Source organism: Grammomys surdaster, unplaced genomic scaffold (assembly GCF_004785775.1).
Source record: "Grammomys surdaster isolate TR1022 unplaced genomic scaffold, NIH_TR_1.0 130, whole genome shotgun sequence".
Lineage (NCBI taxonomy): Eukaryota > Metazoa > Chordata > Mammalia > Rodentia > Muridae > Grammomys > Grammomys surdaster.
The window spans coordinates 23,654,422-23,679,655 of record NW_021604588.1 but is presented as its reverse complement, the minus strand read 5'-3'; the positions used below and the strand labels follow the sequence as shown (position 1 = coordinate 23,679,655).

Below are 25,234 nucleotides of genomic sequence, written 5' to 3'. Positions count from 1 at the left end.
TTACAATTCATAACAGTTACAGCTATGAAGTTGCAATGAAAATACTTTCATGGCTGGGTATCACTGCAGCATGTGCAGCTGCATTAAAGGGCCGCAGCCCTGGGAAGGTTGAGGACCACGGGCCTAGGAGATTTGACCCAGCCCCACAACTACAACACCACTAATAATCCCCCAACTTCAGTCTCTGGCTCAGATCTCCTTTGAGTTCCAAGACGCATACCCACATCCACAGCACTGCTCCAGTAACGGGCTTCAGCTACGCTCTGATTATGTTTCTAAATCTCCCTCAAGTCCCCCTCCTCTGGGCTTCCTCGTTACCTATCCCGATACCTGACCCTCCATGTCACTGTGTTCTGACAGTTTCCCTTCTCCCCAGCTCACTAGTTTCCAACTCCACTTCCCTGGCTATGAAGAGTCCTTGGGCGGCCCACACCCTCCCACACGTTCTCTCATTTCTCTAATCCATTCCCACAAAGCAAGCAGAGCATAGAATTACAAGTAAGAATCCAATTTCATCATTTCCTTAAAACCCATTTAGAGAAATTCCCAAATCCTTTCAGGCACTTCAAGGCCAGCTTCCCACCTTCTGCTCTCTCTCCCACTCCCTCCTCCATGGTGCAGCTAGCCTGGCCTCCCCTTACTCAAACACACAAACACTTCCTGCCCGTACACACACCCTTTCTCCTGTGTCAACGGGCCAGCATTCTTACGTATTCTTACTCCCTACCCTTATAGCCTGTGACATTCCAAATGACATCTTGGTTCTCTACTCATAAATACGTATCTCATTTTGCCAAACAAACGTATTTCCAGTTAACCCTGTTCTTTGCAAGAAATTCATTTAGATTTCTCTTTATTTTTTAAGATTTATTTTAAGTGTATATCTGAGTGCTTTGCTCACATGCATAATATACATGTCTGTGTGTTTTGTGAGTGTTTGGTGCCTGAAGAGATCAGAGGCCCAGAGTTACTGATTAGAAATCAAAAAGTATTCTAAGCCACTGGGCCATCAACCTTCAAAGATGGAACTGTGTAATGGCTTGATATGTGCACACTGACTTTTGCTTTTCTAAAAACTTCTTTTATAATATTTTTTATTAAAAAATTTTGTTCATGGAATGTATTTTGATCATGTTTTCTCCCTTCCTAATTCCTCCCTATCTGCAAAACCTCTCCCCACCCACTCAACTTTGTTTTCTCTCTTAAAAAAAAAAAAAGCCAGATTTTCCCCATCTCTCTTATCTACTGAACTTTATGCTCCCTCTCAAAAAAAAAGAAAAGAAACTTCTTGAACACAGAATTCACCCTAATTGATTCTCAAAATCTGTCCCTTTGTCTTAGTCAGGGTTTTATTGCTATGAAGAGACACCATGGCAACTCTTATAAAGTAAAGCATTTAGTTGGGTCTGGCTTACAGTTCAGAGATTTAGTCAACTATCATCATGACAGGAAGCACGGTGGCATGCAGGCGGACATGAAGCTGAGAGTTGTACACAGTGATCTGCAGGCAGCAGGAACGAATGCCACACTAGGCCTAGCTGGAGAATATGAGACCTCAAAGCCCACCCCACAGTGATAGAATTCCTCAGTCAAGGTCACACTTCCTACAACAAGTCCTAATAGTGGCACCTCCTAACAGAGCCACTCCCTATGGGCCAAGCATTCAAACACATGAGCGTACGGGTCCGTTCCTATTCAAACTACTACTTCCCTCAAAAATCTTTTTAGTAGAAATTAATTCATTTAATCCAGGCGGGCAAGCTAGTTCAGTGAATAAAAGTGTTTGCCACATGATCCTGACCACTTGTGCTCAAATCCCTGGAACCTATGTAATGAAAGGAGAGAGCCAACCTCACAGTGGTCCTCTGAAGGCAACTCCTTTTTGCATTCCCACTTGCCTTTAGGGAGCTATTTCTTTATTTCTCAATAAACTTTGCTTGCTTGTCCTTAAAAAAAAAAAAAAAAGTCCTCTGACCTCCACACAATATGCCCCCATCACACACACACAAATACACAATAATAACAAGTTACAAGTTAAATTTAATCACACTCTTAAGGATTTTACTGGTCAGTATCTTTGCTAACTGGTAATAGACAGTCAATAAACAAGTAATGGATTATAATGCGAGACATTTTTACAGCTGATGCTCTGTTTGATGAGAGTAACAGCAGCATCTCAAGAGAGTTCTTAGTAAAACAACAACTAGTAAACACCTTCCCAGTGGAGACAGGAAGGGTCTCTTAGCCCAGTTATGTATATTAATTCCTAAAAACCCCACTATTATAACTCAGCAAATGGTGTGGGTGTGGGGAGTCAAGACAGGGTTTCTCTGTGTATCCCTGGCTATCCTGGAACTCTCTCTGTAGACCAGGCTGGCCTCAGACTTGTAGAGACTCACCCGCCTGCCTCTCAAGTACTGGGATTAAAAGCACGATCCACTAATGCCTGGCTTCAGCAAACATTTTTAAAATTAGAATTTCTAAACAGTTTTAATACATAAGAAAAAAAGCTTTTTTCTCTCTTTTTGTTTTTATTTGTGACAGAGTCACATCATATAGCCCAGTCTCATAGTAAGTATATATTATCCAGAAGGATCATATTACAGAATTAAAATGTTTCCAGGACTGCCAGAGTTACATAGTGAGATCCTGTCTCAAAAAACCAAACTCAAACCCAAACCCAAACCAAACCAAACCAAAAGGTGGTACATACCTTTTATCCCAGCACTTAAGAGGCAGATGCAGGTGGATCTCTGTGAGTTCATGGTCAGCCAGATCTATATAGTGAGTTCCAGGACAGCAAGTTATATAGTAATGTAACAGGGTCCCAGACCTTAACACAACTGACTCCATGATGCAAGGGCCATTCAGGCTGTAAAACTCAGTAGGTAGACAGCACCACTTACCGAAAATGAAGACAAAGACCTAATCCACAAAATCCCATAGTTCTAGGAAAGTCCCTAAATGTACTAACCTTGCATTTTGGCTTCTGTAGTTCCACTTCTGGCTAACTGTTCTTAACAAACTATTTCAACCCAGAACACGTTTTTGTTTGTTTGTTTGGTTGATTTTGTTCTGGTTTTGTTTTGTTTGTTTTGTCTTTGTGCTTAAAAGCCCATCCTGAGAAAAGGTAATAAAGACTTCCTATTGGCTTAAACCCATGTCCAAGCAGTCATCTCTGGTGAATAGCCCACAATAGTAAAACCCTGTTTCAAAAACCAAACCAGTAACAACAGAAAGTCAACAACAAAACCTATTTAACATTCCAAACTTAACTACACAGCCACAGCAATCAAGGCAAAGTGGCATGTATTAAGTGCAGAACCACAGAACAGAACTGAGAATCCAAAAATAAATCCATACCTCTATGGTCAATTGATTTGTCATAGGACACCAAGTTCATTCACTCTAGGAAAAACCAGTCTTTTCAGAAAAAGAGAAGACAAGTAGATAAATAGCGAAGTTTAGGAGCTGCCGTGCAAGCGTGAACAGGAGCTCAGGTGCCCCAGTGCACACATAAGGACTAGGTAGGCGTGGCTGCCCATATCTAATCTTAGCACTCTTGGAAGGTAGAGGCTAGGGAAGCTTTGGGACAAGCTAGCTAGCTAGACTCTTAAATCACTGAGTTCCAGGTGTAACAGGTAACTCTGCCTCAGTAAATAAAGTAGAAAATCACCAAAAAGACACCTGATGTCCTCCTCTGACCTTCATAGGTACTCCCCACACACATGCACATACCCCCATACATAATCCAGATAGACAGTAAGAAAAAGGGCTGTTTCCTTACCTCACTGAATATAGAAAAATTAACTCAAAATGGTTCACAAAACTAAATATAAAAGCTAAATTCTTTACAGCAAAAGAAGAGTAAGTTTTCATGACCTTCAATTGGGTCACAATGCTAAAAATATAATAAACCAATGAAAAAATAGATAAGGTACCAAATTTATAAAGTTTTGTTTTGTTTTAAAACAGGGTCTCATTGTGAAGCTCTGGCCTGAAACATGCTGTGTAGACCAGGCTGGCTCATAGAGATCTGTCTGCCTCTGCCTCCCATGTGCTGGGATTAAGGCATATGCCACCATGCCTGTGGCCCCAAAACTCTTATAAAAACTTCTATCAGTCAGTTTTGCATTAATAAAACAAAATGCTAGAGGTGGGCTAACTTTATAAATAAAATGTTCACCATTGTGGAGGCTGAAGATCCAAACAGCAGGGATGGGCACGCTGCTCCACCTTGCCTGTGCTAGCTACTAGCAGACTGCAACAACAGGAAGAAGTCACTATGGCAAAGAGGGTGTGGGAGACACAGTGGAACCAGCTCAGACTTTCAGTCATCCTTCCAAGTCTTACAATAAATATCAACCTCTCGAGGACTTGTCCAAACTTAACCTATGAACTCTGGGGCGCCCACTTAGCACCACCTCTGAAAGGCCGTATTGTCTCCAACACTAACTCTGGGGCCTAAGCTCCCAAAACACAAATCTTTGTAGAGAGAAACAACATCCAAATTATAGCACAATCTCACCTTTAAAAGGTAAGCAACCTATTTAAAATGGGCAGAAGATATGAAGGGAGAGTTCTCCAGAGAAAAACCGAAAATGGCCACTAGTACATGGACATAGCATTAGTCAATAAGAAATGCAATTCTAAACCACAGGGAGACACTACTTCATATCCACCTGAATGGCAAGAATTAAAACTCCAGAAAATAAGTATGAACAAGGAAGAAAGAAACTGGAACCTTCCTCCATTTCTGATGAAAACATAAATCAGTAGAGCTGCTATGAAAAACAATTTGGCAGCTTCTTAAAAGTTAAACATAGAATTACCATGTGATCCAGAAATCTGACTCCTATGTTGAAGAGAATTGAACGCATATGTCAGAACAAACCTTACATATGAATGCTTATAGCAACAGTATTCAGAATAACCAATCCATAGAAACAAGCCAAACATTTATCACCTGGTAACTATAAAAAAAGAATGTGGTCCATCTGTCCAGTGGAATATTACTCAGCTATACAAAGGCAGAAGGACTGGCACATGTTACCATAAAGATGAACATGGAACTCTATAGTAAGTATAAGAAGCTATATGCGAAAGGTCACAGGTCATATGATTCCATTTATATAAGGTACTCCAAATAGAAAAATCCATAGACACAACATAGATTAGTGGCTGTCAGCTCAGAGGAGGAAGGAATCGTAAGCGAGGGCTAACAGGTTTGGAATTTTCCTTCCAGTGATGAAATGTTCTGGAGTTGGACAATGGGGATAAATAACCATGTGATTACACTGACATCACCTGCTTCGTTACTGTTCTCTCGATGTGAAGAGAGACACATGACCATGGCAACTTATAAAAGAAAGCACTTAATTGGGCTTGCTCACAATTTCAGAGGGTGAGTCCATGATCATTATGGCGGTCGGCAGGCAGGTACGGCACAGTTGTAGTAGCTGTTCCTGCCTATGTGGAAAGTGCTTTACCTACCGAATCATCTCCTCAGGTTCCTTCATAAGATTTCTTAGTTGTTAATGAAGTTTTTAAAGTTTGGGAGAGTGTTTGCTAAAAATATCTCATCAAATCTGCTAAACCTTGATGGTGAACATAATATAACTAACATTTTACTATCTAGTTTTTACTGGCATTGTGGAGGAGGAAAGCACATATGCTATGTTGCATGCATAGATCAGAGAACAACTTTTGGGAGTCAGTTCTGTCCTTCCACAGTGGGTTCTCAGGATTACACCGAGGTCAGCAGGCTTGTAATGGCAAGTACTTTTACTCACCAAACCATCTGGCCAGCCCCAAACTGTTTTTAAAAAATGCTTATTACTTGTATTTAATGTGTATAACTGTTTGCCTTCATGTACATATGTGTACTGCATACATGCCCTGTGCCCACCGAGGCCAGAAAAGAGCACTGGACCTCCTGACAACTAGATTAAGGATAACTGTAGCTGCACATGGGTGCTGGGAACTCAACCCCACTCCTCTGCAAGAACAGTACGTGCTCTTACACTAAACCACCTCTCCAACTCCTTCCTAATGTTTTACTATTATTTTTAGTTATTACAACTTAAAATGAGAAGCAAATCAATCATGCTTGCTTTGCTGTTCATAGTTTAAAGTATAAAATAGCCAGACATGGTAGCCTACAATCTTAGCATTGAGAAGACTGAGGTAGGAGGATTGTTTCAAGTTGAAGCTATCTGGGCTAAACAGCAAGCAGCAAGCCAATCTAGGGACACAAAGCAAGACTCAAAAACAAAACTAAACTAAACAAAAACCACTAAGGAGGTCCAGCATAGTGGCACACACCTTTTAATCCCAGCACCTTAATCGGGAGGCAGAAGCAAGAAGGTCTCTATGAATTATACATAGTGAGATCCTGTTTTAAACAACAACAACAAACTGAAAGAAATAAGGGAAGGGAAGAAAAGAAAAAAGGGAAGGAGGGAGGGAAGGAAGAAGGAAGAAGGAAGAAGGAAGAAGGAAGGAAGGAAGGAAGGAAGGAAGGAAGGAAGGAAGGAAGGAAAGAAGGACAATGTATTTTAAAATTTGTATGAAAAGTCACTACTTTATGAGCTTATTTTAAAATTTTTAATTTCTTAAAAAGGAGTTTCAACGGAGGTCCTCTACATAGGTAGATAATGCTGCTTCCAGAAACTACTGGTTATTAAACAACGACCCCAGAACCAGGCATGGAACACCTGCCAATGTATCAGAGAGGTCCCAGAGGTCCCCAAATAACATAGGCTGCGGCAATGTCCACTCTAACTGGAGATGGTGAGTTCATACTACTGATGACATCACCCACTTTGGTTGCAGAGCACAGAGAAATCAAGCTAAGCTGGAACTGAACTGAAGGCTTTTTTCCTACTGCTGAGTTTTCACACCACCAAGTGCTATGCAGGCTACCGGGGGAAAAAAGCTATCAGTGGTCTTACCCAGTGCTAGAGCCTGTGTGCTGCAGTACCTACCTAGCAGGCAGGATGTGCCCTCAAGTGTGATTGTGAATGACTGCTATGAAGGTAAACAACTACTCTCTACTTAGATTTGAGGCCTATGCCCTAGAAAGGAATCCATGCCTGATACTGTGAACCTAGCCAAAATCCAATGGCTTGGAAGCCAGAGGCATGTGGACCTCTAAGTTCAAGGCCAGCCTCGAACAGAGTTCCAGGACAGCCAGGGCTACAACACAGAAACCCTGTCTCAAACAAAAACAAAACAAAACAAACAAACAAACAAACAAAGCTAAGTACTCAATAAACTTGAATTTTAGATTGGGGATAGTCACAAGAAGCTGGGGGATAGTGGTGTCCTTGCAGCTTCCAAGGTGGCTTACAGACCAGACCTAAGAGTGTCAGCGTGGATCTCACCACACTCCCCCCTGTGGTGCCATCTCTTCCATTCCATCTGATGACATCTCCGAACCTGAGCCCAGAGGAAACAAGTGAAAAGTCTGTGTAACTGGTGATAATCAAGGACCAACTGATAGGGACCACAGAAAAGGAAAGCGAGTGCGCACACACGCGCGCGCGCGCACGCACGCACGCACGCACGCACGCACACACTAATTTTGGAGACTACTTCTTGCTTTTAGGCAGACTTTGAAGAAAATTAACTTGATAATAAATCTTGTAACCATTTTATAACAACCAACTACAGTCTAGTACAAGTATGGCAGGGCTGTTTGGGTTTTATCACACAGGTGAACAAGGATCTTTGTGTTAGACTTTCTGGTATAACTCTCCTTAGGAAGCACACAAAGCAATGAGAAGTAGGGACCACAAAACTCCTTTTTTTTCTAGTAAACCCAGAAAAAAAACTGCAAAAAATATAAAACTTACAAAGCACCTGAGAGCAGGGCTAAAAAGAAACAAGGCTGAGAATATCCATGTTGGGATGAAGTATAGAGATAGCATCATACCACATGGCAAGGGGGAAAACTGAGCTGGAGAGATGGTTCAGCAGCTAAGGGCACTAGATGCTCTTTCAGGGGACCTGTGTTCAATTCTTAACATCCACACAGCAGCTCACACCTGTCTGTAACTCTACTAGGGTTTCTGACACCCTCGAACATATAGTACAGGCAGGCAAAACACCACTGAACCTAAGATAAAAAGAAAATGTATGAGAGAGAAAGAGAGAGAGACAGACAATCAACACTGGCAATGCATGTCCTGAGGAAGGGGTTTGACTCTCTTCTGCAAGGGTTATGTCAGTCCAACCACAGCTGTAAGGGAAGGAGCGTGAAGTCCAGATTTGCCCATAAAACCCCTCCCAGACTCAATCTGACTTAGGAAGAAACAAGCCTTATGGCAAAATAGACAAACACATCCAGGTGCTGTATGTGCAACATGAGGAAGAAATCTAGAGCTCTACCTGGCTTCATCCAAACCTTCTGTCATAGCAACTGCAGAAAATCCAAGCAATTACATTATAAGGAATAAAAAAAGGACCCGGCGTAGGACTAAGCAACAAACAAAATGGGAGTGTCCGAGAACAGCCATCAGGAGATTATGATGGAGAAAGTATAAAACTCTAACTACATATTCTTGCATGAATTTGTAAGAATCAATGAAACTACTTACCCTATGAATAAGACAACAAAAAACTAACAAAACAAAAAGAAGGACTCAAAGGAGAATGTCCAGATTACAGCAATACAGGAAGTGTGGGCTGGCAGAATTCAAGGGAGACATGGAAAACCTTTAAATCATAGCAGTAAGGAAGAAATATAAAGGAGCACAAAGAAACGATATTGCAAACAAACAAACAAACAAAAACAAACAACAACAAAACACTACCAGACATTAAAGATAGAGATAATTGGAAAAAACGAAGCTGACTGTAATGTGTGACACACCTATATCTCAGCATTTGAGAGGTTCAGGAGTTCAAGGTTATTCTCAGCTCCACAGAGTTCAAAGTCAGCCTGGGTTACAGGTGACTCTGTCTCAAATAAAAACAACAAAAGAATTAGAGGAAAAGGACTGAGAGACAGCATCCAAGACTGGCCACCAGAGCTCAACCCCCAGGTCTCATGTGGTAAGGGGAGAGGATCAATTCCTTCAGGCTCTTTTCTGACCTCCACATATACACTATGGTATACACACAAGTATGTACACACAAATACAATTAAAAATTTAAAGATAATTAAATAGAAAATAATTAATATAGAAGACATACAAAGAGAACTTGCAGAAAACAAAACAATGAACTGTAACAAACATTTAAAGATATAAATTTAAAATAAAATATTTGAATTTAGCTGGGCCCAGTGGTGCATGCCTTTAATCCCAGCACTTGGGAGGCAGAGGCAGACATACCTCAAAGCCAGTCTGGTCTACACAGTGAGACCATACATATTAATACAATTTTATTAAGTGATTGTTTTTCCTTTATTCCAGCTAGCTCCCAACTAAATGAGACAGAGACCATACGATTTATTTGATCAATCTTTACAATACAATATCTGAGCAACTATTAATCTATTCTAATCCTTTGAGCTAATCGGGCTACCTCTCAGCCAAAATCCCCAAGACACTTGCACTTTAGTATTGATCTGGCTCTCTCTGGTCCAGGTGTGTTCCCCTCTCTTTCCCCTTCCCTCCCCCCACTCCCTTGGATGGGATGGGAAGTCTAGCCTTATTCTCTCTTCAGCTCAGTTCATTGGCTGATCAGCTCTTATTGACAAATTAGAGAATAAATGGGAGCAGTGTTGGCACAACACTGAGAGGGAAGATTCTTAGAATCAGCATTACAATGCCATGTCCAGATTGTAATGAGATATGGGGACAAAGAAATCGGCATTTGAATAATACAAGGATAATCTTTACACACTGCACAATAACAATATGCCTACAAGACCCTATTTCAACAATGACAACAAAATATTTAAATCTATAAAGATCACACAGGAAAAAGAGAATTCAATTACTACAGCAATATATCCTAGTAAAGTTACTACATAATAAAATAGAGAATTCATCGGACATATAAACCAAAAAGATCAATCACTAACAATGAGAAAATTTCAAGTAAGTGTCTAACATCTCTGCAGTACTAGTAAACGGCAGAAGGCATTTATACAGTATTGTAAGTTACTACACCAAAGTGTGAGCCAGGGGTTTTATAACCTGCTGAGCGGTCCTTTACACAGGAAGCAACACAAAGCTCTGGAAATGCTATAAGAAAACTCCTGCCAGATATCTGGGTGACCATTACATAAATTTAAGTAAAGAGTTAAAGACAAAAACAGATAAAATAGAACAAACTGCAGGCCATAACACTATCTAAAAGCAAATAACAAATTGTGAGGAGAAAAACCCAAGAGGGATATCTAAATGTATCAGTTAAGAGCCAATGGATTAGCCTTATAGCTCACAAATCAAAGTACTCAATATAAGCACACATAATAACATAAATTTGTATACAACTATGCATACAAATGAATAAAATCAGCCAGCCATAGTGGGGCATGACTTTAATCCCAGTACTTGCAAGGCAGAGGCAGGTGAATCTCTGTGAGTTTGAGACTAGCCTGATATCTAGATAGGATGGATGGATGGATAGATAGATAGATAGATAGATAGACAGACAGACAGACAGACAGACAGACAGACAGATAGATAAGGTATAGTGAGTTTTAGGACAGCCTGAACTATATAGTGAGACTCTGTATCATTAAAAAAAATTCACAAAAATTACTAAAATCAAGTGATGGAGATGGGAAATAGGGAAAAAGGATTAAAAAGAATTTCACCTTTCTTGACCAGGGTTATTAAATAGAGAACTAAGAATATGATATAAAGAAATGAAACAAAAATACAAAACTTCCAAACCAAAACAAACAAACAAACAAACAGAACAGGCAACACAGTTAAGACCTAAATTCTATATATATGAAAATATAAAACATAGAGGAAGTAGGATTTTATAAATTTCTAATACATTACAAATTAAAGTAGCAATATTTAGCATCTTAATAGAAATCCAGTTGTGATACTCCTTTCAGATGATAGAATTATTTCAGAGAGCTCACACCTCTGAAACAAAGGGCAAAGAGGAAGGTAATGCTAAGAAACACTCTAGGAACATGATCTAGAGATCAATACTGGCTCTTTGAATACAAAAATAAACTGTGGCAAACATCGATTCGGCCAATGTTGAAGGGGAAGTAACTGTAAGCTCTGTTTCTATTTCCACATCAATAACAAAAGGAGAGGGGATCCTAACAGTACCAGATGACACAACTGCCCCAAGTGTGACATGAGCCAAAAGGGAAGTGAAGTAAGACAAACTCATGAAAACAGAAGTGCTCAGAACCACCAAGCTTTTGTTTCACTAAGTAAGTGTTGACTAATATTGTTGCCACAAAGATACAAATTTCAAACTGACAAGTTACTCAAGTATTTTAAATCTACTCTAAGTGCTGATGATAGAACTAGGGAAAAGATCCTACAGAGAATCGTTTTCCTGTGGGGCGGTGGTAAGCCCCCAGGGAGAGAAACTGAAGCTTCTCTCTCCTTCCCTAGGACTGTGTACCTGTGACCTCCCTCTCGCCCCCACTGCTACTGAAGCCATTTATCAGGCAGGAGCACATCTCCTTAGCATCATTGAGTGTATGTTCCTCTGTGGTACTCTCTCTCTCTCTGCCAGTGCTGCTCAGAGTTCCTAAAGTCAATTACTTCTTGTGTCTCCATACTTGCAGGCACCTGCTCCTACTCATTAAATGAGGGCTGGGCATGATGGGGCACATCTTTATCTCCAAACACTTGGGAAGCAGACGCAAACGGATCTTCATAGTCAGTTCCTGGCCAGCCAAAGCTATATTGCAAAACACTGTTTAAAAACAAACACGCATATTAAATGAACAAATGCTTATTTCATATGATCTGGTTCAGGGTTCATATGTTATAGCCTGTAGCTACCTTCATTTCACCTTCATTCCTTTCATGAAGGAATTCAGTGAAAGAGTTTTTTCCTTAAAAAAAAAAGAAGAAGAAAAAGGAAAGAGGTCATTCAAGAAAGAGGCTGCTTGTCGGGCAGTGGTGGTGAACGCCTTTAATCCCAGCACTTGGGAGGCAGAGGCAGGTGGATTTCTGAGTTCGAGGCCAGCCTGGTCTACAGAGTAAGTTCAAGACAGCCAGAGCTACACAGTGAAACCCTGTCTCGAAAAAACCAAAAAAAGAAAAACCAAAAGAAAGAAAGAAAGAAAGAAAGAAAGAAAGAAAGAAAGAAAGAAAGAAAGAAAGAAAGAAAGAAAGAGGCTGCTGGACTAGAGGTGTAACTCAGGGGTTGAGGGCTTCAAATAGTATGTATGTATCCCTAGCTTCTACCTCCTGAGAAAAACAAGCAAACAAACATAATAACCATCGTAGCCCCTATGGAGTGGCATAAATCTATAGTCCCAGCAACTGGAAGGTAGAGGCATCCTCACATACACAGTGAATGAGGTTAGCCTGGAACCTGAGACTCTATCACAAACCTACATATAAGCACACTGACTAAGCATCCTATGAACATCAGACAATGGAACAGGCTCTAGAATTACAGGGAGCCTGTGGGTAAGACACAGGCAAGCACCTTACCCACCAGTGAGTGGACTATGATCACTGACTCGAGAACAAGCTGCAGTGTACTTCTCTCCAGAATAACGCTTCTCAGATGCTTCTGCACTCACGGTAAAAAATAAAGTAAAAGTAACAGCAACAAAACCCCACCACCCTCTGTAGCTCGGCACACTATCTGCTGATGCACACTACCAAATAGTCAAATAACCCACAAAGATGAATATATCTATATATCTCCATCAAAGCCTGAGATCAGGAGAAAACTAAACCTAATCTGCATCAGCTTTCCCTAAAGCCAGCAAAGGTAGATATCCAATCTAAGGAAAGCAGCATTGGCTAAGCAAAGCCAGCTTGGCAGCAAGCCCCCAAGCCCCTGCTAGCCAGACTTCTATAGAAATTCTAGAGCTTCCATTTACAATGACTATCTTTAAACGGCTTAACATACTGAAACTTTAATTAAATATGTTTGGGTAAAAATGACTTTACCAAAATAAGTGAATGAAAGTCAAAGCAAAATACTTTAAATAAGTACATTTTGTTTTAAATATAATCTCTGAAAATGTGCCAGTCTCCACTTAAATGGAGGAGAGATAGGCTAATTTACCTCAGATCCAAGTAATGCATGCAGAAGTAGATCCCTGGCTAAACTCATATCTTTTTCAGACTGCCTTGGAAGTATCAGGGCAAAGCAGTATAACTTGTCCCCAGTATGCAATGTCTGTACATTATTTGCCACTGAAGAGCTAGTGGCAGCAATGCTCACCTCTCCCTAGTACCAACTGAGCCTGCACAAATCCCACTGTCTTCAGAGTCCTTTCAAGAAATGTGTTCATCTGACAAGACAAAGTCAGAAACAAGCAGAAGGACCAGAAAAATCTCCTTTCTATCTTCTGTGTCTACATGTAGTTCTTCAACTCTGAGAAGACAGACTAAAAACAAGATTCTGGGAAGCTGGGCATGGTAGCTCATGCTTATAATCCAGAATATCAGAGGCTGAAGCTGGAGTATCATCATGAGGTCAAGGCCAGTCTGCCTTTCACTCCCTTACTTTGGAAAAGTGGCTGTTAGTCAGACACATTGATTATAGTCCGAGTGCATTAAACATTTCAAAGCTATCCATTGTGAAGTGGAAGCGTCTGAGGCTCCAGGGCTGTGTATGAGCATAATGAGACCTTCTTTCAAAACACAATCAACAATAACAAAAGAGGGTCTTGGGCTTATGGCCTTATTACTCCTTATCCAAGAACCACAGGTACATCTGAGGGACTCATTTTGTTTGCCTCTTTACAGAAATTTAATAAATCTTCCTGAACATCCCAAAGGAACTTATTTACTTATTATTTATTTATTTATTTATTTATCTATTTATTTATTTTTTGGCTTTTCAAGACAGGGTTTCTCTGTGTAGCCCTGGCTGTCCTGGAACTCACTCTGTAGACCAGGCTAGCCTCGAACTCTCGAACTCAGAAATCCGCCTGCCTCTGCCTCCCTCCTGGGATTAAAGGCATGCACCACCACCGACCGGCTTGTTTATTTATTTATATAAACTGCAAGTATTCTAACTAAGCTAGATCCCTAGCCCAGAAATCTATTAGATTAAAAAAAAAAAGATACTTTCCTGATAAGAAATAAAATGCAATTTGTCTAAGAAAAGGAAAAAAAGCAGTAAGCACTACTTATTGTCTCTGTCCAGTAGACTTTTCTATGATGATGGCCTGATCTGTATCTGTACTTTTGAGTTCAGCAGCCCCTAAGCCACCCAGTAACAACAGTTAAAGTGTTGTAGGTATAAGCAAACTGAATATCAGTTTCACGTTGTTTTACTAATTCACATCCAGCTAGTTGCTACCATCTAGGGTAATGTAGGTTAGATCATCAGCCTAAGTCCTCAGCTGAGCAACCTTGTCTTACACTAAATTACCAGTTTGAAATCTCTCATTTAAATCCAGTTTTCAGTTTTCTGATACTTGAAACTTCCTTTTAAGTGGATTTTCAATAAATATTTGGCAGTTTTTATTCTAAAATATGAACATACTCTACTTGCTACTACAATCATAACAGTCAAGAGAGCAAACAATGCAGCGACAACAGGAGTTGGTAAGCAGGCATATCAACAAAAGAAGGGTCTAAGCAAAGACAAAGCCATGGGCTTATAGGGCAAGAACCATGTGTGTGAAGGACTCATTTCCATGTTCGCCTCCTCATATGACTTTAATAAATCTTCCTGTACACTAACAAGGGGTCTATTTGTTAGTTTTTGGAGCCAGAAATTTGTGGATGCTAGGTAAGTGTTTTAACACCAAGCTACTGAGCAGATCTCACAATTCCTTTGACACTGTTCAATTTTTCATCTGTGAAAGAAAAATAAAATGCCTGCTGTCCTCTTGATTGAAAGAGAAGAAACGAGACACATAATGCAAAGAAAGGAGCTCGTTAGCGCCTCTGTAGGTTACCATCTTTAAACCTCGCTCAGGCTTCCAGCAGACTTAATTCCTACTTTGTTTGACTTCTTAACTGTTCTGTTATGATCAGGCTGTGACCAGACTCTCCAAAAGCAAGTATTTTGCTCACAAGAAACTAAAATCTGATGAAAAACTCATCAAATTGTCAACATGCAGTAGCCTGAAGAAGAGCAAATGTTTGGAAGAGACTAAAGCACAGAGGCCACGCCATGACCACTGAGCTGGGGGCAGAAGAGCCCCATAGATAGGTAGTTAGTAAGAAGAAGACGCCCCAAAAGCTTTGCTTCACACTGGAGGCAAACACACTGGAGGCAAGCCGTATTCCCAGCACTTGGGAAGCTGCAGTGGAGAAATGCTCTAATCTGAGTTTAATGCCAGCATGGGTGACATGTTTGGGGATGGTCAAGGATATATAAGCAAAATCTTGTCTCAAGAAAAACAAAACAAGCAACACCTCCCCCCAAAAAAAGAGAGCTAAAAAAGGATAACCACAGGGAGCCCTAGCCACAGGTGACAGTCCCAGGCAGCAGCGCTCCCCTCTCACAGTCTCAAGGTCAACGGCTAGTTTACTTCATCAGGCTGGTACACACAAATGTGTATCACATGTAAGTACAGGCAGTTCAGTTATTTCATTGTTTTTAAGTAGAAAAAAATACAAGCTGCTTTTGAAAGCCTATAAGCTCACTTTAAACAAGCAAGCACAAGTATACTGTGCACACAGTGGAGCTACCAGCCAGCTATTACATACAATACTTGGGAAAGCCAGTGACACCAAGCAAGGGAGGCAGTTGAGACTCTGAATGACAGGCAGGAATGTCATGTTCTCACTGCCATTGCTATAGCTACCAGGCACTGACAAGGACAAGGAGCTGACCCATAGTATCCAAAAGGCACTGGCATCTCAACAGCTCATTACCAAGAAGCAATGCGGGTACCATGCCAGGGGCTTACAGAGTACCAGACAGCAATGGGGGAAAGGAAAAACCCTTCATCGAGGGCCACAGAAACATCCTCTCACAAGGCAGGAGGCTGCCAGGCCCTGTACTGCCACTCCATCTCTGGTGTGTATGGATAAAATCTGCAGATGCAGGCAGTGCAGGCAAGAGGGAGACATATCTAAAAATGGAGAACCGTTTTTTGCCATCTGATCCTAAAAAAACACCCTCCACTCTTCCTAGCTATGAACTACAGCATAGCTGCTGAGGAATCTGCCTACCAGTTCTGCTTCCATCATAAAACTTTCTGCATCTCACAAGTGCTAGAAGCCTCACCCTTCCTGCATTCTTGTAATCCTAAAGAAGGAATAATCAATGAAACAAATAATAAAGGATACAACATTTGGGCAGAAATGGAAGTTCTCAAAATACATGAAGCTTATTGAAGAAATCGTGTACCACACCTCACTTGGTGCTATTAAAGTCCACTACAGCACAGCATTACTCCTCCCCAAAATGAAGTTTAAAAGCAAAACAAGAAACCCCCCTAAAGACACTCAGGGGAAATTAGCATGACATATTTTAAAAATCTTAATAATAGATTTATGAGATAAAATGTAAATTCTAGAAAACAAAAGAAACATACACTTAACAGAAATGGGGAAAGCTTAGCTTAAAGCATTACACAGTGCAGTATTACATTACATGAAAAAACCTTATTAAACTGAACAGAAATATGGCTGCATGGCTTTTCTGAGTGTCCAATGCTTACGGACTAAGTATCTTACATCTTCACTTTCTAAGCCCTCAAGTTCTGTATAATGCATTCCTACCCCTCTAGCATAGCTTTTAAGGACCAACTTTAATAAGTCAATGTCACTCACATTAAAAATACACTAAGGAATCTATCAACAATATTTAATTATAAAATTATACTTCTATGCTAATTATAAAACGTTAGGCTTCCTGGCTGAGGTTTTGATGAAAAAGCCAACAAGACTACTTCTTTCCTAATAGCCAAGGCATTCTCAACCAAAAGCACAATATAGATTCAATCATGGCTCCTGACTTATGCGTTAGCATTGCAAATTGGTTCGAGTGCATTAAAGTGCTCTCCTATCGCTCTTACCTGTGTATCCAGCATACCACCCCCAGGAAGCCACCATTCCTAAAAGCCATTTGTACATGAGTCCTTCGATATACCAGAAGCGCTTACTGTCCAGCACTCGGAGTGGCTGCAGTATAATTACATAGCAGATGTAGGATGGAATAGCAACCAGGTTGTTGGCGACCATGAAGGCGAATCTCATCAGGGCTTTCGCTACAATCCAGCCCAGCCACGGAGCTTCTTCTACAGTCACAGCCATTCTCACATTGGCGTCGGTCCTGTCTTTCTGGGGATGAAAGGAAAAAATCATTTCAAAATGAAAATGGGTGCAGTCAGCAGCACAGAAAAAATCTCCAGCACAAAAATACAAGGAAACGCGAGGGTCTGAGCTCTCCCGGTGCAGAGCTCGCCCGGCGATCTCGAGGGCAAATTCCAGAGGGGGACAGAGAGGAGGGAGGAGCCGCACAAGGTCAAGGGAGCCGTTCCGCGGGGCACGGGCCACGGCGGAATATATTTAGCCCACGCTAGACTGTCCCGCTAGCCGGGGGCAGCCCCGCACCGCGACCCACCGCGGCCGCCTCGCTTCCGCCAGACCCTCGGTCTCCGCACGCTGCCCCGGACCCGGACCCGCCGGCCGGAGGTCCCGCCACGCCGATCCCGAACGCCCGGCCATGCCTCTACCGGGCTCCCCCCCAGGGCTCGTCCGCAACAGCGGGGTGCTTGCTTTCCCTCGCCTCTAAGGGGGAAGGAAAGGAGAGGGGCCCAGGAAGGAGGAGGAAGGTGAGAGGAAGCCGGCGGGGAGGGGGAGGGGAGCAGGACCAGAAGGTGAAGCCGAGGGGCGAGGGATGCGGAGCCCGCGACGCCCGGCTGAGGAGGCTCGGGCAGCGGTTTCCTCAGGTGAGGAGCGGGGCGGCCTCTCCTCCGCCGGGTCCCCCCAGCCGGCTGTCCCCGGCCGTGTCTCCTCAGCCGGCTCCCCCTCAGCGGGCTCTCCGCAGAGGGCTCCCCTCGGCCAGGTATCCCCGGGCAGGTCTCTTCAGCCGGCTCCCCTCACCACAGTCTCCTCGGAGGGCTCACCTCGGTGGGCGCGAGCGGCGAGCGGCGACAGGGCCGAGGGCCGGCGGCGGCGGCGGGAGTCCCTGGCCCGGGGGTCGCGGTCATGGACGCGGCTGCGGCGGCCCAGGCGGCCCGAGGCGCGGCGCGAGCGGGGCGCGCGGGCGCCCTAGTCCCCTCGCGGCTGCCTGTGGACAGAGGCGCGGTGGGGACTCAGAGGCCGGACCTGTCACCGGGGCGGGTCCCGGGGAGGCGGGCGATGCCCCGCGCCCCCGCCTCCGCCTCCTCCCCGGGCCTACCGCGCCCTCGGCCCTCGGGCCGCCGCCGCCTCCTCCACAGGCCACGCGACCAACGGCACCCTTCCCCGCCCCCAGCGCCTCCCGGGCCGGGCCCGCCGCGCCCCAGGTTACCTCGGGCAGGCCGGAGCCGGGCCCGGGCTGTGGGAGCCGGAAGAATGCATGGCCGGCGGAAGGAGGCGGCGGCGCGGCCCTCCCGGCTCCAGGTCCCGGGCTGCGTGGAGACTCGCTCCCCAGGGCCCGGCGGCTGCGTGCGCCCCGGCCGGCCGGCGGGGAGGGTTGGCGGGAGGAAGCGGCGGCGCCCCGGAGCGCCCTCTAACGAAGGCGCGGCGCGGCCCGCCCCACGGACCCCCTAGTGCGCGACTGAGGGCGCCCCGGGCCGCTGCCTAGGCCCCGGACCTGGCCGAGCCCAGAGTCGGGACAGAACGCTGCTCGGAAAGGTCTGGAAAGAAGGCCGGCCCTCCCAGCGCGCGGGGACCTTTTGGACCCTCCTGGACCCCTTTCAGCCAAAAGGGCCGCCGCGCTGCATTGTTGAGGCTCCTTGGTTGCCCAGGCTGGCACGCTTTCTCCTTTTCATTCCTAAAGAAACCCGCTTGCGCTCAGGGCTTTTCTTCTGAACCTCCCCAAGGCATTACGGTCTAGCGTTTTAAATCAATTGTCTTAAGTGCCAGAATTCTTGTTTCTGGAAAGCACCTGGAACCTGAATGACAACATTTTCACTCCCGCTACACACACACACACACACACACACACACACACACACACAGACACACACGAGGTGGGGAGGTGGGGGCGGATCCAGTGAGAATCCAGTGTTCTGTACAGAAATAGTTGAGTTAATAAAGGAAGAAAACACGATTAGCCACATGCTTGATACTGATTACAATGGCCATAGGACTCCTAGCCAGCCCTGGTCACTACTAGGATATTAGCTGAATTTGGATTCAAAGGCTGAACGCCATAAGAAATACAGACAGCATACCTAAAACATAACAAAACCTCCAAAACCAAGAGTCCTTACAGACCCAGTATCTCTTGTTGGGCGTGGCAGCTCATGCCTGTAATCTCAGCTCTTAAGAAGCTGAGGCAGGAAGGTTAGTGTGAGCTGCAGGCTAGCCTGGGATACAGAATGAGTTCCTATACACGAGTTACAGAGTGAGACCCTGTCTATGAGTAAGTAAAGTAAATCGAGCAGAGGTTTGTTTTCTCCTTTTAAAACCAGGCCTTACTTTCTGTGTAGTCCAGGCTGATCCGAAATTTATAACAGTTCAGGCTGGCCTCCAACACATAGAAATCTTCCTGCCTCATTCTCCCCATTGTTAAGATTATAGGTTTGAACCACAATGTCCAGCTAGGATAGGATGTCCCTAGGGAACTGTCATAGCTGAATGAGTATCACTTATTGTCTGTCTCTACTGTGAAAATGTCAAAACCCAGTGTGGTGGTACACATCAATCATCCCAGCACCAGAGAGGCTAAGGCAGGAGTACCAGGAGTCCTGGGCCAGCCAAGGCTACCAGACCTTGTCAAAAAAAAAAAAAAATCAAACCAAAAAATGTTCATGCTTTTATAAACCTTCCCTCTGTTTTCCCTCCCACTTTGATCCAAAAATGACAGAAAAGCTGCCTTATGCCATACAGAAATATTTTTATTCCCATCCTACACAGAGCCTGTTTATCCTTTGCATGTATGCTTGGCCTTTACAGCTATTATTATTATTTACCTATTCACAAATATATCTTACCGTACAGGCCATGCTAGGGTTGTAGCTCACGTGTATTTTCAAGGCCCGGCCCAGCGTATGACAAAGCACAATGAGAAAGAATTAAAGGCAATTGGCTGTGTCAGGGAACTGTCCACAGAGGCTCAACTGATGAGTGTCAATAGCAGTCAGATACACCCATTCATTTCCTGTTCTTCCTTTGTCAGTTTAGGCACCAAGATACTGGACCTTTAAATAAACCTAAGGAGAGAAGTGTAATAAGATGACCATTCAAGTTGTGTCATTATATTCTTAAGGAAGATAGGCAAGAGACATATTTCCAGAATCAAACATCACTTTCTTCAAGGATTCCATTTGTTCTCACCCCGTTAAACTTCCCCACACGCCATGGTACCCACTGACACTGATATCAGACAGCGAGATTTACATCTGCTTCCTAGATGGTAGAATATCTGCCTGAACACGAGATGCACCAACTTAAGAGAGTTAACAGTTGCTAGCCAAGCAGTGGAGCTCAAGATTTGGGATTCAGAAGCATCACTTGTGACATTTTACCACAGTAAGAACCCAGATCCATGAAAGAATAGTATAACACTAGATCTTGGAGACCCGCATTTTCCAGAGTATTAACGGAATGCTGGGCATGGTGGAGCACACCTTTAATCTTAGTACTCTGAGGCAGAGACAGGTGGGTCTCTGTGAGTCTGAGGCAAGCCTCTATGTACTGAGTTTCAAGACAGCTAAGGCTATGCAGAAAGAGACCGTGTCTCAAAAATTTAACCAACCAACCAAAGAAACAAAAGTCATTAATAGGAGATTCTGAGGTTGATAGTTTATAGACTTTAAGTAACCTGAATCTTAGAGGTACAACCTTTTAATTGCAAGTTATTATTGGATCATGTCTGTTCTGTCTGCATTAGTCCACAGCAGTGGCCACACAAAATGCTAGTCATTAGTTTTCATCAAGTTCTGGAAACTAAAGCCGAAGATGAAGGTGTGGACAGGTTTGGTTTCTTCTGGCCTGTCTCCTTGGTTTACCCTGTACTCACATACCGTCTCTCTGTAAGCAGTTGTCTCTAGCTCTGTCCAAATCCCTTCTGCTATTGTTTCTTTGAGAGACAGGTCTCCATAGGAAACCAGCAGGCCAGCCTTCAACTCATTGTTTGGCTCAGACAGTACTCTACAGAAGTAGCCTCCTTCCAAATGCTGAGATTAGAGGCTTGTGCCACCACACCCAGTCAAACGTCTTATAAGATAACCAGTCTGATTGGATCCGGGCCCACACTAATGGCTGCGTTTCAAAATACTTGTCTCTTTTAAGGCCCTAGGTCTATTTGCATTCTGAGGAAGCAGAAACTGAGTTCCAGTGTATGAATTTTGAGGTGCTGTTCAGCCATAGCATTCTATTCTCTACCCTCCAGACGTTGTCATTTTACCAGCTCTTCGGGAAAAGTACCAGGAAGCCCAGTTCCCTCAATCATCTCATTATGTTATCTAGCCTCAACCCAGGAGGTTGTTTGGTTGTTGTTGTTTAGTGAGGGAGAACTCAGGGCTGAATGCCTGCTGAGTAGGCCCTTTACAGCTCTAGCTATACCCCTAGCCTTATGGGAAGCTGCCTGGGCAGGTTTTCCTGAAGTTCTGCAAATTGTGCTGCACACCGTGCCACAGGTATAAATATGCCACGGGTGTATGGAAGGGGCTTCTTTTAGCTTTCTGACCACAGAATTATGTTCGTTTAAGACAATTAAACCTCTATAAATCATGAAAAGTGGTGTTTGGTCTAACTTGTTCAGGAAACCATTTCAGATGGTGTTTATACCTGTTCCTTATATTTCAACATTCATTTTAGTTAATCATGGTGCATTCATTTTTTTCCCACCTTCCATATAATAACTTCTTGCCAGAAAACTCTTTTGCCTTGCCACTTTTTAGCACTCGCTTGCTGAGGTTTTCCTGTGGTTTATTTGCACTCTACCACATGCAAATAGGGATACAAATTCCCTGAAGGATCCTAACAGGGAGATCGGAATGGCTGTAGAAAATTCCGTGACAACTGGCTTCCAGTTCCCTGTCCCACCACCTTAGAACTGTCTTTAACAAAACAAGAACATGAATTCTAGAATTGCAGAGCCTTTGTGTGCAACCTTCATAGGGAAAAAAGGAAACACACCCTACTTTATGGTGACAGGTCTGTCTCAAAACTTTACATTTGAACCACAGAACATGGTGGGAAAATGCAGCAACTTCCATTTCTTGGAGTCTCCACACATTTGAAAACAATCTAACCTAACACCTCAGAAGGATAAATTCCACCCACATGATCCACATACGCACAATGAATTAGGTTATAACTAGAGGGGGGGCCCCTTGGGTAGAAGATTCCCCCTGGGCCGGCTCTTTTTCCTAGTGGCAATTATAAAAACATTTTACCTGCCTGTGCTGGTTTCTACAATGAGGCTCCAATGAACTACTTCCTCTCTAGGGGGAACCCACCAGCAGTTTTGTGCCTGTGCAGTGACTTGGCACAGGCCCGGGATTGCTAGGAAACAGCGGCAACCTACAAGATTGCAGCCCCAGAGAGTCTGACATTCCAGTTGCTGTCAGCACAAACCTCCAGCTAGACGAAAAGATATCCGTAGTCATAAAACCTATGGGGCTGTCATCTTAAAGTCCTCTAGACAAGGTGGGTCAGACCCTCATGTCTTGACTGAAATGCTTTGGTAACTAATCTTAACAGGGTTGTCTCCAAACAACCTTCTTATGACCTAAACAGCTCTGTCTTCTCTAGGCTACTTTCCTGTCCATCTGGTTTCCTTTTTCTTCTGCCCCAGCTAAAACTATCCCTAGGGCCCTGGAGGATGCGTAAGATGGTAATCCCATCAATAGATAGCACCCTAAACTAGAATCTTCTGCCCAGCGCTGCATTTTCCTAGACACGCCCTATCTGTTCTGCCTACTGAGGTAGTCACACAACACATAGCTTCTGGCTGTGAAAATGTTCCCTATTCTTAAAGCATTAACATTTTCTACAAGCCCAAAGCTGCACCCATTTCTACTGGTGGCTTCTTAGGGGCTAGAGTGGGTAAGATATTCTAAAAAAAAAAAAAAAAAAAAAAAGCAGCAAGTTCTTTCTCCTCCAGAACCCACAAACTCACACAGTATACCTGTGAATAAGACAAAGGCAGATTTAAAATTGTATTTGCCTGAGGCAAGAAAGAAGAGAACAGTGTGTTTGCTAATTGTAATCACCCCAGCAGTGACTGAGCACACTCAAAAGCTGGCTAGTCATGTTCTCAGTGCTTTGTGTGGGTTCCTTCTTTCGAAACATTTTGTTTCCGATTGTACACAGATGGGGCTGGGGGCCTGTAGGCCAGAGTTCATATGCGGAGGTCAAAGGACAACTGTGTGGAGTTGGTTCTTTTCTTCCACCTTAAGAAGTTTTCAGGGATCAGACTCTGGCTTGCTCAGTGAACACCTTTATCTACAGAGCCATTTCACTGGCCCTCATTGTCTCCTTGGCTATTTATTTTTGTTGAGATAGCTTCTCACTGTGAAGCTCATCTGGCCTGGAACTTACAGTCTTCAAACCTCTGTTCAAGTACGCTCGTAATTACAGGTCTGTGTCATCACACCCTGCATCCCTTCTTCTAATCCTTGTAGCAGCTTTATAAGGCTTATTGTTACCTGCAGTTTAGAAACGAGGAGGTTAAGCAATTTACCCTGGGTCACTCAGCAAATGGAGGAGTCTGGGCTGAATTTTCAGTTCCCTCCAAAGGTATGCTCCTGACCACAGTCTCCAGTGCTTCCCTGGGAGCTAGCTGCTGACAGAAACACACACACTCTCTCTCAACATCTGGTGTCAAATATTCTGAAGCAGGGTCTCTGATTGGTCAAGGACGGGTCAAGGAGGCTAGGCTGGTTAACACACCCGGGTGCTTTCCCGTCTCCACCTCCCAGCTGTCGGATAGTGCACATCGAATCTAGCATCACCTAGCAATCAAAAAGCTAGTGGCCAATGAGCTGAGGGAAGAAATAGGCGGTGGGACACTGGCAGGAAGAGAGAGGATTCTGGGAAATAGTGGGCGAATAAGAGGGGAAGCTGAGAGCCTCGAAGGGAGGAGCAGGTCAGGACTGAAGGAGAGGTAACTAACCATCTGGAAGACATAGAACAGCTTGAGTGGGTTAAATAAGTTACGAGCTAGTCAGGGAATGAGCCAAGGTTTCTGGCCTAGGCATTTAATAATAAATAATTAGTCTCAGAGTCACCATTCTGGGAGCAGGGACTGGGAGGGAAAAAAAGGGATTTATTTATTTACAGGATAACAAGCACATAGTTGTAGAGTGTGGGTGCGTATGGGCACTTGTGGAGGCCAGAGAGTGACAGCAAGGTGTATTCTTAATCACTCTCCACCTCATTGTCTGAGACAGGGTCTCTCCCCAAACACGGAGTTTCCCTTTGTGATTAGACTAGCTGGCCAGTGAGCCCAGGGATACACTTGTGTCCCACTACACGCAGCTTTTTATGTGGGTGCTGGCGAGCTGAATCAAGTCCGACTTGTACAAGGAACACGTCACCCCTTGTCAGCCATCTTGTCACGCCATCTCGTCAGCCTTGTCTCTTCCCCTGCTGGCCTCTGGTCCTGTCCCCCATTGTAGTAGCCACAGTTAGGATGGAGGGAGGGGATGTGGATGTGGTTACTTTGCCTTTAGAATCTCATACTTTTCCCTTCCCTTTGTCTGTGAGTCACATCCGCCCTCTGTGGCTACTGTGTCAACAGCACCGTCCCCACACTCCTAGATCACTCAGGATCCACTGCCTCCTCTGCTGACGTGATTGGGAAAACCTGGGCACTTACACACTCCGGGTTCTCCGAGAGGGGTCCAGAGCACCTAGCTGTTTGTCATTTGCTGTTTTCCAGCTACTCTGGCGCCTTGAATGGCATCAGTACTCAACCTGTGAGTATCCCATATCAGATATTTACATTGTGATCTATAACAGTAGCAAAATTACAGTAGCAACAAAATAATTTTATGATTGGGGGTCACCATAACATGAGAAACCGTATTAAATGGTCA

The 25,234-nt window shown here is 43.8% G+C and overlaps 1 protein-coding gene across 1 annotated transcript in view; it reads right to left on the bottom strand.

Moving 5' to 3' along the window:
- Positions 1–18,247, bottom strand: part of Lpgat1 (lysophosphatidylglycerol acyltransferase 1) — a 67,634-nt gene extending 49,387 nt beyond the window's left edge. The window contains exons 1-3 of the mRNA XM_028760845.1: positions 18,164–18,247; positions 17,111–17,375; positions 11,717–11,853 (exon numbers count right to left, since the gene is read on the bottom strand). Coding sequence (XP_028616678.1) covers positions 11,717–11,853; positions 17,111–17,375; positions 18,164–18,247 — 486 coding nt within the window. The remainder of the gene's footprint in view (positions 1–11,716; positions 11,854–17,110; positions 17,376–18,163) is intronic.
- Between the last annotated feature and the right edge of the window lie 6,987 nt (positions 18,248–25,234).